We start from the raw sequence: 15036 nt of genomic DNA on the forward strand, positions 1-15036 counted from the left end.
TTAAGCAGTCCTTCAACTGCTGTAGTGAGTTGGCATTTTGATTGAGAGGCAGATAAATCTGTACATCATCAGCGTAACAATGGAAGGGTTTATTATGTTTTGTGAGAATTGAACCTAGGGGCAGCATCTACAATAGGAAAAGGATGGGGCCCAGAATCGAGCCTTGGGGAACCCCAGATAAGAGGGGCTTTGGCAGGGGAGAAGGCACCTAGCTGCACTGAGAAGCTACGGTCCGTCAGGTAGGACCTGAACCATGCAAGGGCAGAGCCTGTAATACCTGCGGACTGTTCAAGCCGTGACAACAGGATACTATGATCCACAGTGTCAAAGGCAGCAGTTAAATCTAACAGCGCCAAAACAGCTGGGCTACCTGAGTCGGCGGCTAGGGGCAGATCATGAAAAACTCTTCAAAGGGCTGTTTCAGTGCTGTGCATAGGTTTAAAGCCAGACTGACATTTTTCGTGGATGCCATGCGTGGTTAAAAACGACCTGCAGCTGGGCGTAGACTACTCGCTTCAGGGCGTAGACTACTCGCTTCAGGGCTTTAGATAAAAAGGGTAGCTGGGAGATGGGCCTGAAATTTGCGAGAATGGAGGAACAGAGATTTCTCTTTTTAAGTAGTGGCTTAACCACGGCATGTTTGAAGGCAGCTGGGACACATCCTGAGCTAAGAGAGGTGTTTACAAGCAATAAAACACTTGTTCCAATGGATTCAAAAACATCTCAGACAGCATTCCACAGGTGGCCACAGGTGCGAAAGCTCTCTCCAGAGCTGCTGGAAGCCCAATCTCGGGGACCGGAGAAAGTGGAGCAATATTCTCGCCACGCCAAGCAACAGCCGAGAATAACCTCAACCTATAAGTAACCTCGTAAGCCAAGCTACTGATGCTGGACAGGTTCTCAGTGGCTGCACAATAAACAGCAACAAACACATTCATGTAAATAAATAGCCAAATAGTGGATCAACGCTCTGTCTAATATGTTCGCTAGCTGTTAGTGTTGTTGCATAGCAACCACCTCACACTATGTTTCGTGCAGAAGGCAACGGAGGGACCATTTTATTTTGATCATCATTATTTACTAATAGAAACAAATTAGAGTGTAGTTTTCTTTCATATTGCCACACTTGGTAACCGTTTTATAAAAGCAATAGCTCACTTCAGGCCGTGATATATCCTCATTGCATCACAGCTAAGGGGGTTGAACCACGCCCCCTAGCTGTGATACAATGAGCATATACCACGGACTGAAGTGAGCCATTGCTTAAATGTACCATTCAAACCTAAAAGCTTACAAGGTTTAAAAGATACCTTCTCCTTTTAAAATGAGAAAAAGTCTTGAGACAGAATCCAGCTCAAAACGTTTATTCAGTCATCAGAGACTTCCATGTTAAAAGTGTCACAGGAGAGGAGGATTATGGGTAATGTAGTCAAACATGATCATCTACATATGATCAGATCAGGTGAACTCTGAGGATCAGCTGATCTGTCAGGTGAGTTCAGTTCTTCCCCCCATGGTGTGCTTGTCGAACAGGTACTCGGCCATCTTGTTGGTGTTGGAGTCCATTCTGCTCAGATTAGCGATGAAGTCTCCGAGCTTCTTGATGGACTCGACCTGCTCGTTCAGGTAGTGAGTCTCCAGGAAGTCACACATCTGAGGAGGAGGAGGAGAGAGCAGACGTTAACAACTAAAGCTTCAGAGACGTTGAACCCCAGAGAGCATCAGTGTGTAGTTCCTCATGTTCAGCAGGTGTTCCTCACATGAGGGTCGGCGTGGTCTGAGGCCAGTTTGTGCAGATCCAGCAGAGCCTGGTTCACGTTCTTCTCCAGCTGCAGAGCGGCCTGCATGGCCTCCAGACCCGAGCCCCACTCGTCTCGCTCTGGCTTCTGTAACGAGGGAGCACCACCAGTTAGAGGGGAGGGTACATAAAGCAAAGAGCCTCAGTCTTAGTCTTAAATAAGTGAGAAACATGTTTATTTTAAGACAGACTTAGGAACGCCACCACTAAGTTTGTCCCTTTATAATAACCCGTATGCACTTGCAGTCTACAACACTTCTCTTCATTTAAGCACACTAGTTTCTCATGTTTACATAAAAAGACATTTAAAAATATTTGTTTATGTACTTTTTTTTATATATGCATTTAATTATATTTTGTACTCGAGCCCAAAGCCTTATTCACAAGCCGCTGTAACAAGAATAAAAACCCTTTAAAGTACATTTAATCTATTAGACGACATGTCAATATACATACTAAGATTAGTCCTGTACAATAAAACAGGACGAGGTGCAAATGGAAATATTCTGTATTTTTCCAAGCTAAGCCTTTAATGCATCCGTTAAAGTCAACGCCCTGTTGCATTATGGTACATATAGTTGGATAAATGACTCCCACCCTAAATAAGCTTTCTCACGGCGCTGCCAAGTCACCTGAGCCGAGAGCCAATGAAATCTGTGGCTTTAACGGCACTAGGATGTTGAGATTTAGGGTAAACATTTTTTACCAAAATAAGAGTATTTAAAGTCTTAATACTGCAGTTTAAGTTGTTCACGGTGTACTGAGTTCAACAGCCTCTGCTTCTTGTTTGTTTACAGAGCGTTGCATAAACAGGATGTGGGTGGATTGAGTGACTCAGCAGTTTATCTGGTAGACTATCTCTGGGTGCGTCGGGCAGACATTTTGTTCCAACAGGCGCTCACCTTGACTAAAAGCTCTTTGAGCAGGTTCTCTCTCACTGACCCTGCTGTGATGTTACATGTTTGTGGTTCGTTGCTCGTGTGTCTTGATGTGTGTCTGGTGGTGTTACACATGGAGCTGCTGTGATGCAAGGAGCATTTCAGACTTGATCTGACCATTAAAGTATTATCGTATCGTAGACGTTCTGCAGACATGACGTCCTGACAGATATTTACCTTGATGTCCTGCAGGAAGATGCGTCCTCCTCGACTGTTCTGGAAGGTGAGCAGCTTGTCGGCGTGCTCCCGCTCCTCCTCGCTGTTCTCCTTGAAGAAGTGAGCGAAGCCGGGCAGGGCCACGTCGTCACGGGAGAAATAAAAGGCCTGCAGACAGAGAACAGACCGGTCGTTACACACAGAACAGGTCGAGACAAAAGGTCGTTATGAGCCGAGGGCAGACAGAAACATGAGTCATGATTTCAGGGTGCGGATAACAACCAGCGTCAGCATGACACAGCATTATGTGTACTGCATTGTGGACAGGGACGGGAACAGTCAGAAATGGAAGCAGTATTTAGATCCATAACTTAAGTAGAAGTACTATCATCTTAAAATACTAAAGTGTCTGATTAGATAAAGTCAGTAATACTCGTTCAGTCTGAGGTAGAAACAGAGGAGGGTCTGTAATCTAAAGACAGTTTAACAGAAGTGAGAATAATGTAGTCTGTAGCCTTTAGGTTATGCTAATGCATGTTAGCTTAAAACAGGGATTCTGTGATTGTATGAGGACATCTGTAAAACAATAGTCCGCTATCTTGTATGTGTACACCCTGCATCACCAGATTACTCCACGGTTATGGAGATCATGTTGTATTTGATTGGGTACCAAACAGTTACACAGTTTTTAGTTTGTGTGTGTCCTTGGCTCTCTAGGCACTTGTGTTTTGCCCACCAGAGACTACGTGGTTCCCCTGTGACGTTCGCTTGTTTACTCATAATACACTTAAACAATTTAATACAGGCACACAATTAACATGTAACGGTGTAAGAAGAGTGTTTCTTACCATGGAGGTGTAGGAGTAGGAGGCGAACAGCTCCATGTTCAGCATTCGGTTAACGGCCGCCTCGCAGTCGCGGTGGTAGCTCTGTCTCACCTGGGAATCCATTTCAACTGGCGTTTCTTCGCTGTTTTTCTTAACAAAACGGTACAAAAATAAAGCTTACGAAAACTCTTCGGAAGTGCAAATTGAAGCAGAGGTTTTTTCCTGTGTGTCCGGAATGGATTTAAGTGCGAATTCAGATAGAGATGAAAGAAAAGTTCCGTTCAAACACTGTTGAAGCAAGAACTGTTTCTTCCCGAGTGTGAAATGGCAGTTGAGTCGCTTCCTGTATTTATACCAGACGGGGGTCGTGGCGTCACTGCGCGTCTCCTCCAATCAGTGAGCTTTGGAGATCACGTGACGGTGACTAAGCATTCTCTCTTCAGACTGGTGACATTGACTCAGCCGTTTTGACATCAAGTTTATATACAGAAAATGTTATATACATATTTTTTATTATAATTAATTTCATTTTATTAATCTTTTTTTTGCACATTTTTACGGAAGAGGATTAGGGCCACATGAATCATTTTTTGGGAGGATTTGAAAAAAAAACGTGTTTTCTTTTCAGATAAAAAAAACGTGTTTTTTTTTCAGATCAAAAAAACTTTTTTGGGAGAAAAAAGTCAGAAATACCGGTAACTGTAGAACCAGCTTCAGTGAGAGACTTACACATTGCAGTAGGCAACAATGGAGGACGTGAGTGAATTTCTGCGCGCCAGAGGGGTCCAAGAGGAAACCATATTGCAAATGGAAGAACAAAAGGTGAGTTATAAATATATAAGTGTGTTTTGGGCGTTCGTAAAAACAACGAAAAGGCATTAAAACTGGGGTTACCTAACTGTAACCCAGCTTCTATGAGTAATGGCGCAGCCCTCTAAGGCTATCGCTATTGGGTTATCCCTCTGCGCCCCCGCGCAGCACTGAAACACTTGTAGTCCATGCCCACCCGCCAGGTGGGCCCCACCCTCGGGCCTCCTTCCGGTATAAATAGAAAGGTGGCCCGACAATCTACTCCCATACAATATAACTTATCTTCAGCTATTCGTAGAGCCAGTGGGGCCCAGCGCTTAGAGGGCTGCGCCATTACTCATAGAAGCTGGGTTACAGTAGCTAACCCCAGCCTATTTCGTATATGGCTTCGCCCTCTAAGGCTATCGCTATTGGGTTAAGGGCGAAGCATGATGTAGTCTGCGCCCCACTGGGTCCGCCCGGCACTAGAAGCACAGACACACCTGCTCAATAACACCCCCTGCCTGTTGTGCCATGCGTAATGGCGCATCACCGTCCCTGGAACATAGCAAAACATGCCTATCTTCCCGACGGGGTGAAGGCTGGGAACAATACATACCGGCCGCTGTGAGAAAGTAGAGACGAAGGTCCCACCTTATCCTGCGATCATAGAGGGGGAACAGCTGCTCTCTGCGTGTCAGACAGGTAGGAGAGCGCTCAGCTGGATCCCTGACGTCACTCACTCTGATCAGGCACTCCGTACGTACGAAGTGTGTCAGAGTAAAAGGAACATCCCTCTCATACGAGGGGAAAAAAGGGCCGCTCTCCGCGTGCCGAGAGCCAGGAGAGAGGCGCACCGCTGGCTCCCTGACGTCACTCACTCTGACAGGACACCCAGTACAGGGTGCGTCATAGAGGAAAGGGAGACATCCCTCAAATAACATTGAATAAATGAACAGGGGGAAGACCAAGATGCAGCCGTGCAAATATCTTCCACTGACATTCCTCCGTGCAACGCCGTGGAGGCGGAAATTCCTCTGGTGGAGTGCGCTTTGATATTCTCCGGGGGATCCACCCCCGAGGAGACATATGCCTGTGCCACCGCCTCACACAGCCAGTGTGACAGCCGTTGTGCAGACAGAGGTTGCCCGATCGAGCGCTCTCTATAATGCACAAACAGGCGCTGAGAACGGCACCATGCCGCCGTGCGCGCCACATAGCAGGCCAGTGCGCGCACCGGACAGAGGAGATGAGATGTGGCTTCTTCCTCCGTTTTATGAGGAGGCGGAAAAAACCCGTCCAGGGTGATCACTCTTGACCTAAAAGAGCTTGTGATGACCTTTGGCATAAAGGCTGGGTTAGGGCATAACACAGCCGAACTGCCATCCCCTTGGACCCGGAGGCATGACGGGGCCACAAAGAGAGCCGATAAATCACTCACCCTTTTCGCCGATGTTAGAGCCAAAAGCAGTACTACTTTAGCTGATAACATGTTGAGGGGAACCTGCTCTAAAGGTTCAAATTGGGCTTTGCTTAGTTACTTAACACCAAAGCCAAATCCCAGTGAGGCGCCAGTGCGCGTGACACTGGTCTGAGTCTTCGTACCCCTTGCAGAAACCGTTTCGTCAGTGGGTGACTGAACACCGTCCCTGCTCCGAAACCCACGTGACAAGATGATATGGCAGCCGCATATACCTTGATTGTGCTGAACGCCAAATTCCTGTCCAACAACAGCTGGAGGAATGACAGCACGTGAGGCAGGGGGCACGTGATGGGGTCCAGGCTTCTTTCTACACACCAACGCTGGAATGCTGCCCACTTGGCTGTGTAGGACGCTCTGGTAGACGCGGCCCTGGCTCCCTGAATGGTGCGTACAACATCTTGAGAGAGACCCCACCTCTCTAAGTGTTCCCGCTCAGGGGCCATGCCCATAAGGGCTGGCCTATCACTGGGTGACTGTAGATCGCTCCCTCCACCTGTGAGAGAGCGTCCCCCCGCCACGGGATCTCCCATGGCCTGCCTGACAGCGTACGCTGTAGGCATGGAAACCAGGAAGCTCCCGTGCGTTCCGGGGCAATTAGGATCACTGACAGCCGCTCCTCCTGTACTCGGTCCAGGAGCCGAGGAATCAGCGGGACTGGGGGGAAGGCGTACAGCCGTCCCTTGGGCCAGAGGGGGGTGGTCCCGCGCTGACAGGGAGAACCAGAGCGCGCATTGCGCGTTCCCGCATGCGGCGAATAGATCCACCTCCGGCCTCCCGAACCGGCTCCAAACGTGGGCGATCAGCTCGGGATGGAGGCTCCAGTCTCCCTGGCGAGGACCTCCTCGGGACATGAGGTCTGCCCCTTTGTTCAGCTCTCCGGGCACATACAGTGCTCTGATGGAGAGCACGTGTGCGCGCGCCCAGATCAACAGCCGCCTGGCTGTGTTCAGGAGCTGCGCTGTGTGTACACCTCCCTGGCGATTGATGTAGGCTGCTGCGGCTCTGTTGTCTGTGCGAATCAACACATGCTGATTCCGCAGCAACGGGGCAAAATGTTGACTTACTCTCCGTACGGAGATTAATTCCAGCACATTTATGTGGAAAGACATGTGAGCCGGCCACTGTCCTCCCACTGCCTGCGTCATGCACGTTCCTCCCCACCCTGAGAGAGATGTGTCTGTGAACACCGAGGTGTGTGACGTAACTCTGCCCAGGGGAACCCCCTCTGACAGGACGTGGGGACTTTTCCAGTAGATTAAGTCTGAACCCACGGACAGAGGGATGACCACCATGCGCCTCTTCTGTCGTACGGGGTCGATGCGCAGGCTGATGAACCACCTCTGCAGTCTCCTCATGTGCAGGAGACCCAGGGGAATCACCCCGTGACCTGCTGCCATCATGCCGAGCAGCCGCATCACGGAGAGTGACATCACCACGCTGCGTGGTATGACACGTTGAAGGAGAGCTGTCAGCTTCTCCACTCTCTGCCGTGAGAGTCGTGCTCTCATGCGGGCTGAATTCAATTCCACTCCCAGGTAAATAATACTCTGGGAGGGAAGAGGACAGCTCTTTTTCCAGTTCATTATGAAACCCAGCTTTGACAGATGCGATATGAGTTGTACCGTCTGTAAAGCTGCTTCCTCCCTGGAGCGAGCCAGCAGCAGCAGGTCGTCCAGGTAAAATAGTACTCTCATCCCTCCTCTGTGTAGCGGCCGTAGCGCCGTCTCTACACACTTTGAAAAAGTGCGAGGAGCCAGGGAATAACCGAACGGCAGACGGTTGTACTGGTACGATATTCCCTGGAATGAAAACCGCAGGAATTTCCTGTGTTGCGGGATGATGGGTACATGGAAGTAAGCATCCTTTCGGTCTATAGAGGTGAACCAGTCTCCCTGGTGAACACACTAGCACCTTTTTGACCGTCAGCATGTGAAAAGGCCTCTTCATTATTGCCTTGTTGAAAGCTGACAGGTCGAGGATGGGTCTCATTCCCCCCGTCTTTTTCGGGATAAGAAAATAGCGGGAGTAATACCCCTGATTTTCTTCCTCCCGGGGAACCCTGGAAATAGCCTATTTCAACAGGAGTTCCCGTAGCTCTGCTTGGAGCGCAAGACACTGTTCTCGGGATGTTAGGCATGTCATCTGTATCCCGTTGAACTGTGGGGGGGGAGAGGCGAACTGCAGGGTGTACCCTCTGCTGATCAGCCTGCTAATCCATCTGTCCATCAGACACACGCGCTGCCACTCCGAGAAACACTCTGAGAGCGGGCGCACATGCTCGAGATGTGTTGTGGTTGTCACGACAACGAGCCACGCCAAAGCCCTCGCCGCCGCTGCCCGTGAGGCAACCCAAGGTGGGCCTAGAGCGAAAGGGCTGTGAGGAAACCTCCACACGCTGCATTTCACTCCGCCTCTCATCACGCTCAGAGGATGGATGGGTGTGTGTGCAGTGATATCCACATGAGGCGTTACCACGGCGCTCATGGGCTTATTGTGACCGTGTGTAGGTGGCATATCTCGGACAGAGGAATGCCGCGAGGTCTGTGGTTTAATAACCGAAAAGTCATAACCATCAGACCTCTGCAGCGACTCCTGCTGCCTACTAATCAACAGATTGGAGGCAGCTGGTGTAGTTACTGTGCTCCGCAGCTTATTAATCGATAGATTAAATAGTGCAGGCTTTTGTAACGAACTCTGCTGGCTATTAACCGATAGGTCATAGGCAGCTGGTTCACCCAGGGTGGAGGATATGTGAAATACATTTGTAACTGATGACTCAGACAACATGTTGGGAAATAATCTTTTTTTATTTCCTTCACACTCCCCCCCAAACCGCTTTGCTTCTTCGGCGGCTCTCGTGGAGCAGACGCCGAACGGGAGTACCTCACTCCCTTCTTGCCCCCCCTCTCTGGTGGGGGGCCGGAGGCGCGGGACGGTGCCCTGGAGGCACGGGACGGTGGCCCCGCCGCCGCTGACGGACGAGTCTGACGCCTCGGCTGTGCGTGTCTGTCCGTCTGCCGCTGTGGCTGGGTTGGCTGCTCCTGCTGCCGCTGGAGCCGTTGCGGCTTCCCCGCTGGCTGGAGCCAGCTGATGTGCTGGCGGATGTCCTCCGCTTGCGCCGATGCCGCCTTCATGGACTCGACCATGGCCAGGAACTGGGGTCCGAACAGCCCGTCCGAGCTGATCGGAGCGTCCAGCAGAACCTTCCCGGCTGGCTCTGTCACCGCTGCCTGCTGCAACCAAAGGTGGCGCTGGATCTGAGTCATCCAGGCCGTGATTCTAGCCTGGGAGACTGCCACGGCTGCGCACAGCGTGAGTGCCGTGCTGGCCGCCTTAGCGATCTCCTCTGCCTCCTCTGGAGCTACGGTGGTGGACCGTTCGACCAACGTCACCACCGAGTTGGTCAGCAACGCGATGTTGTTCGCTGCTGCCGACGCCTGGAACGCACACTGGTGCGCCCGGTCAGCCTGGCGGGCGACATACTGGTCTTTGGGGGTGGCCAACATAGGGCGCCGTCCGGCGACCAAGTTGGCCTGTCTAACCCCGAAAAACGCCGTTAAGCTCGGTTCCAGAGCGAGTGTGGTTGGAAAAACCTCGCCCGTGAACCCCTCCACCATAGTGAAGGGAACAAAGGTGGCCACCGGAGCCCTTAAGGTCCTCGGGTTCGCCGCTGCCCCTTCCTGGTAACGCCTAATGGCGGGGAAGCGCGGCCAGATCGGGTCAATGCTGCTCATCTGAACCCGGGAAAATACTCCGGCCATGTCATCCAGAGCCACCCTCTCCCGTCCTCGGGGAACGGGGAGGCCTCTGCATGCTGCTGCTTTGCCGATTATCTCCGACAGCTCCAGCATAATGCCACCCAACGCCGGTAGCGCCGTGGACACGGAGAAGGGGACCACGTGCTCGGCCGCCACCTCTGACTCTCGCTCCGACCCCGTCTCCCCCGTCCGGGGAAAAGGGGGAAGGGGAGAGCCGCATGGCGAGCCATGGAGGGAGACGGGGTAGGAGTCGTCCGACTCCTGCCCCCCACTCGCCTCCAGAAACAGGTTGTCGTCCCTGTTCTGGATGGGCCAGTCAGCGCCCGCCCTTTGCTTCCTGTCGGATGATGGGAGACGCACACAGTGAGAACATGCGATCTGCTGGCTGAGAGCCGCGTCCGCGTGCTCTGGCCCCAGGCAGGATGCGCATATCGGGTGTAAAGGACACATGCGGATACGATCATTGCTGCTCATGATTTTTCTCGTGCTTCAGTACTGCTGGTTGCTGAAGAAAAGAGGGAGCAGATTGTCGGGCCACCTTCCTATTTATACCGGAAGGAGGCCCGAGGGTGGGGCCCACCTGGCGGGTGGGCGTGGACTACAAGTGTTTCAGTGCTGCGCGGGGGCGCAGAGGGATAACCCAATAGCGATAGCCTTAGAGGGCGAAGCCATATACGAAATAGAACAGGGGTGCCCAACCTTTTTTGAACCGAGAGCTACTTTTAAAGTTGCCAGTCTGCCGAGATCTACCAGTCCAAATAGAGAGGCGTAGCCATTACTGACAGCCTACTACCAGGTAAATACACACTTCTACTTGTATAAAACTGACCTTTGTACGATTAATACTTCATAAAATACTGCAGATCCTTTATCTTACCTCTTTCTAATCTACACACATACAAATATCTAACTGAAGTTACACAACAGTGTTGTTGATACAAAGTTGGAGTTTATTCACACGTCACATACTACAGTGGGTGATGTTTTCAAGAAACATTGAACAGTGCTGCCACATATGACACAGGGAAAAAAGAAAATACTCTGAACCCTTTCTTTGCCATTATATAAAAATAGTGTTGCTACAAAAGTATAAATTAGGCTTACTAATAAGACAACTCAGATCTGAAGCTACACAGGAATCTGCTGCCAAAGTGCAATAAAAAAGACAAAATTAATAGAATCAAAATGTTGAATTTTAGTAGAGTATAAAAAGAAATGCCTTTAAAATAGGATGCAAGCAACTTAGAAATAGCCTCCTTGTTCTTTTGTTGAGTATGTTAATGGTATGTAACTTAGGCCCCGGCCACACGAGGACTAAAACGGCTAAACGCATAGGATTAACGCAATCGCAAAAAAGCTTCCGTCCACACGCAATAGTCATCCGGATAGTGTCTGTAAAGACAGTAAAAATAAACATATTTATAACTAGTTTAGGTAGTTTGAGAGGTGTCTCTGTCCTGTCAGATTAGACTTCACTCACGTTTATGTCCATATCGAGAGAAAGATAAATAATCTGAATTCAGTGTGCAGTTTACTTTGACGCAGGGGTGAGCAGCAGAGGTGGGGAGAGGCGGGCTATTGCCTCATCATTATCAGAAAATTATCGTATAGGGCGTACACACGGAGCCGTTGAACCCCCCAGAGAGTTGCGTATGCCGTTCTATCCACCTTGGGACCTGTTATCGTTTCCGCAGTCGTTTAGTGCCGTATTCGGTCGTCCTCGTGTGGCCGAACGGTCTATATGACACTAAACAGTAACGCAAACGACCGTTTTCGTCCTCGTGTGGCCGGGACCTTAGTGCGTCACCACCTTCAAAAAACTCACAAAAACTCACCTCTTCAATCTGGCTTTTAATGTGTGATTGTTTTTGTATTATTTAACTTTAACTATATATTTATTTGTTATTCCTTCCTTTTCTTTTCCCTTCACTATATCTGTAAAGCGTCTTTGAGCACCTGTAAAAGCGCTAACAAATTAAATCTATTATTATTATTATTATTATTATTATTATATTTGACCTCCTCATTCTCTGTTTGATACAATTCAACTTTATTCTAGAACAGAATACAAATGAAGTGAAAGAATGAACTAAACGTTATCATAATGTCTGCGTGGTACTCACGTGGGTTTAATTTATACAAACTGATACCTTGGCAATGTAAATGGTGGCCAGATTTGTGCTTTTCCTGTCATGATGGATCATTTAAAGGTAACCTTGATTTGAAGTTCCGCATATTGTTTTATCCTATATGATTTGACATGCTCATATAAGTATTCAGATGCATCACATATAGGGTATGACACATAATAACACAAATAGCATGAGGTAACTGATCATTTTAAAGTAAAAAAAAGTGTGCAGCGGGAGAGTAGTATGATAAAAGTCAAGGTAAGTGTATACTTAATATATGCCATAATAATATCATATAATAACAATTATTTTGTTTAGGAGTGGGAAGAGGAGTTGTGGACCTTGTCTCATTTCCTTGGTGATGATGAAGATCAGGAAAAAGAGGAAGATGATCAAGACAGTGTTGAAACCATAGACTGTATATATAAAGGTGGAAACGCTGTCAGCGCTGTATGGAGAAAAACAACTCTCCTGATAACCTCATGGATAAAGAATACTTCAGAGAAACTCCTGAATGTCTCAATTCCAAGAGTAAGACTTTTACAAGGGATACAGTAAGTAAGACTACAACTTATATCATTTCATAAAACTAACTCTTGGTTGGTGTAGTTTCACGATAGACACCAAATGCCAACGTAAATCCGGTATGTACTCAGAAGAATGGGCTTGATCTATCTGGGCTCTACTAACAATAACTACAAAACCTTTCTACGTTATGCATCATAGGAAGGAACATGTCTACCAGGAACTAACTTGCTTGCAACAACCTAGATATTTAAGGCACTACCAGCTTTACTTTTGAAATCATGTTAAAAATGTTAAACCTAATTGTTCCCCATTACTCAAATATAAACGTACGGTTTGCTACGTTTTGATTGAATTCAGATGTTGTTGTTTCAGTGATAGGGTTTCAAATGTACTTTTAATGTTATTTTAAAGCAATTTAAAGTGAAAGTTTGTTCATGTAAAATAAATGGCCTTGCATTGCCTCTTGTTTTATTATTTATTTTAGGCTGAAGACTTGTCTGCAGAATTGGTCAAATACACTGGAAGTGAGTCAAAAGAGGAAGAGGACTAGAGGCGGGAAGAAGTGCTATTGGCCACTGGTGAAGTGTGTGACTGTCAGGGTGCCGAAGAAGGGTCTTCTCCGGCACGTCACACTTGTGGATCTTCCTGGAAACCGGGATCGTAACAAGAGCAGAGACCCGATGTGGAAAAAGGTGATTTATCCACACGCAATGCGGATCATTGTGGAACACTGACAATCTAACCATTATTATTTGCTGTATTCCCCTCCAGGTTGTTGGAAGTTGTTCTACTGTGTGGATTGTGGCTGAGACCAATCGAGCAGCTTCTGAAAAAGAGTCCTGGGCGGTCCTGGAAGAATCCTGCAGCCTCATGGGAAATGGTGGCGAGTGTCAGCAGATTCATTTGATCGGATAGTCTTGGAGGTTCAGATGATCAGTAAGTGGTTTCAGATGCCAAAAGTACAGTTAAATGTACCATCCAATTTAGACACTGACGCTTGAGACGGAGATGGCCAAGAGGAGAAACCATGGAAACATTGATTACGCTTACAGGCACATCAGTATCCTGGTTTGGATGGTATTCAGGGAGAAACCAGGGTATTCACGATCACAACAGTATCCGTGTTTCTAACATGTCTGCATTTGTGTCTTGATTCCTCAACATCTCAGCCATTTCTTTCTGTCCTAATGTTGTTGCATCACAAACACTTTGTGATGCTGGATGAAGCTACTCCATGTGATCATTGGTCATTGAAAGCAAGATGGAGATGCGTAGTGATATAATATCCTGCAATGTATATGCAGTTCATGTCATTCTTCAAATACAAATCTTTTCATATAGGTCAGCAGCTGATGTTCGTGCTCTGATACTAAAACAAAACGAGCAAGCCAAGATAGACGTGAAGGCAGAATTCAGCAAACTGAAAGACGTTAAGGTGAGTTATATTGAATACAAAAACACAAATATTGTCCAAAACGGCAAACCTGCTTTGATATCGAAACCCTTTATTTTTGTAGAAACAATTCAGTGAGGAATGTTTCAAATCAAGTTTTATTTATAGCACATTTATAAACGATGTATGGTGGAGCCAAAGTGCTGTACATATAATAAAATTAGCCTACAGTAGAGACACTTTATAGCAAATACAACAGCACAGATTGTTCAGAATATCAGTATGAGAAAAACGACACCCTCTGTCCTTAGACCCTCTGTCCTCAGACCCTCTGTCCTCAGACCCTCTGTCCTCAGACCCTCTGTCCTTATACCCTCTGTCCTCAGACCCTCTGTCCTTAGACCCTCTGTCCTTATACCCTCTGTCCTCAGACCCTCTGTCCTTAGGCAAGACAAGGCAAGTTTATTTATATAGCACTTTTCAACGCAAGGCAATTCAAAGTGCTTTACAAAAAATTAAAGACATTAAGCATTAAAAAAGAAAAGCTAATAAAATAAACATTAAAAGGAAAAAGTACATGGATAAAAGTTACAGTGCAGTCTAAGATATGAATAGTTCAATTAAAAGCAGCGGCAAAAAGAAAAGTCTTCAGCCTGGATTTAAAAGTAGTCAGAGTTGCAGCGGACCTGCAGGTTTCTGGGAGTTTGTTCCAGATATTTGGAGCATAATAACTGAACGCTGCTTCTCCATGTTTAGTTCTGACTCTGGGGACAGAAAGCTGACCAGTCCCTGAAGACCTGAGAGATCTGGATGGTTCATCATTTAGCAGGAGGTCAGACATGTATTTTGGGCCTAAACCATTCAGTGCTTTATAAACCAGCAGCAGTATTTTGAAATTAGACCTTAGACCCTCTGTCCTTAGACCCTCTGTCCTCAGACCCTCTGTCCTTAGACCCTCTATCCTTAGACCCTCACATCGTACAAGGAAACACTTCCAGAGAAACCCCACAGTTTAAGGGGAACATGGGAGAAACCTCAGGGAGAGCAACAGAGGAGGGATCCCTCTTCAGGACGGACAGACTGCAATAGATGCCGTGTGTAAATCCAAGAGATAATACATTGTACAGCATATAGACCGAATGTTAGGAAATGCATGTGTCTGTAATGAGAAGATGAATCCACGAGGATGTCAGCTACAGTCCTGTGGGAGCCATCAGGGAAGCAGCATGACGAG

At 47.7% G+C, this 15036-nt stretch overlaps 2 protein-coding genes across 2 annotated transcripts; one reads left to right on the plus strand and one right to left on the minus strand.

Annotated features, from left to right (window-relative positions):
* Positions 1-1348: 1348 nt before the first annotated feature.
* Positions 1349-4062, minus strand: LOC117460053 (ferritin, middle subunit-like). The gene is made up of 4 exons (XM_034101272.2): positions 3741-4062; positions 2914-3060; positions 1761-1886; positions 1349-1653 (listed from the first exon to the last, which is right to left on the minus strand). Exons 1-4 carry the CDS (start codon positions 3840-3842, stop codon positions 1489-1491), a joined length of 540 nt encoding a protein of 179 aa, XP_033957163.1. The 5' UTR covers positions 3843-4062; the 3' UTR covers positions 1349-1488.
* Positions 4063-4381: 319 nt separating this feature from the next.
* LOC117460195 (nuclear GTPase SLIP-GC-like) lies at positions 4382-14814 on the plus strand. Its single transcript, XM_071205699.1, has 6 exons — positions 4382-4541; positions 12200-12435; positions 12894-13101; positions 13181-13345; positions 13751-13844; positions 14559-14814. Exons 1-4 carry the CDS (start codon positions 4467-4469, stop codon positions 13322-13324), a joined length of 663 nt encoding a protein of 220 aa, XP_071061800.1. The 5' UTR covers positions 4382-4466; the 3' UTR covers positions 13325-13345; positions 13751-13844; positions 14559-14814.
* Positions 14815-15036: the final 222 nt, after the last annotated feature.

This window comes from Pseudochaenichthys georgianus, chromosome 15 (genome assembly GCF_902827115.2).
Source record: "Pseudochaenichthys georgianus chromosome 15, fPseGeo1.2, whole genome shotgun sequence".
NCBI classification, from domain to species: Eukaryota; Metazoa; Chordata; class Actinopteri; order Perciformes; family Channichthyidae; genus Pseudochaenichthys; species Pseudochaenichthys georgianus.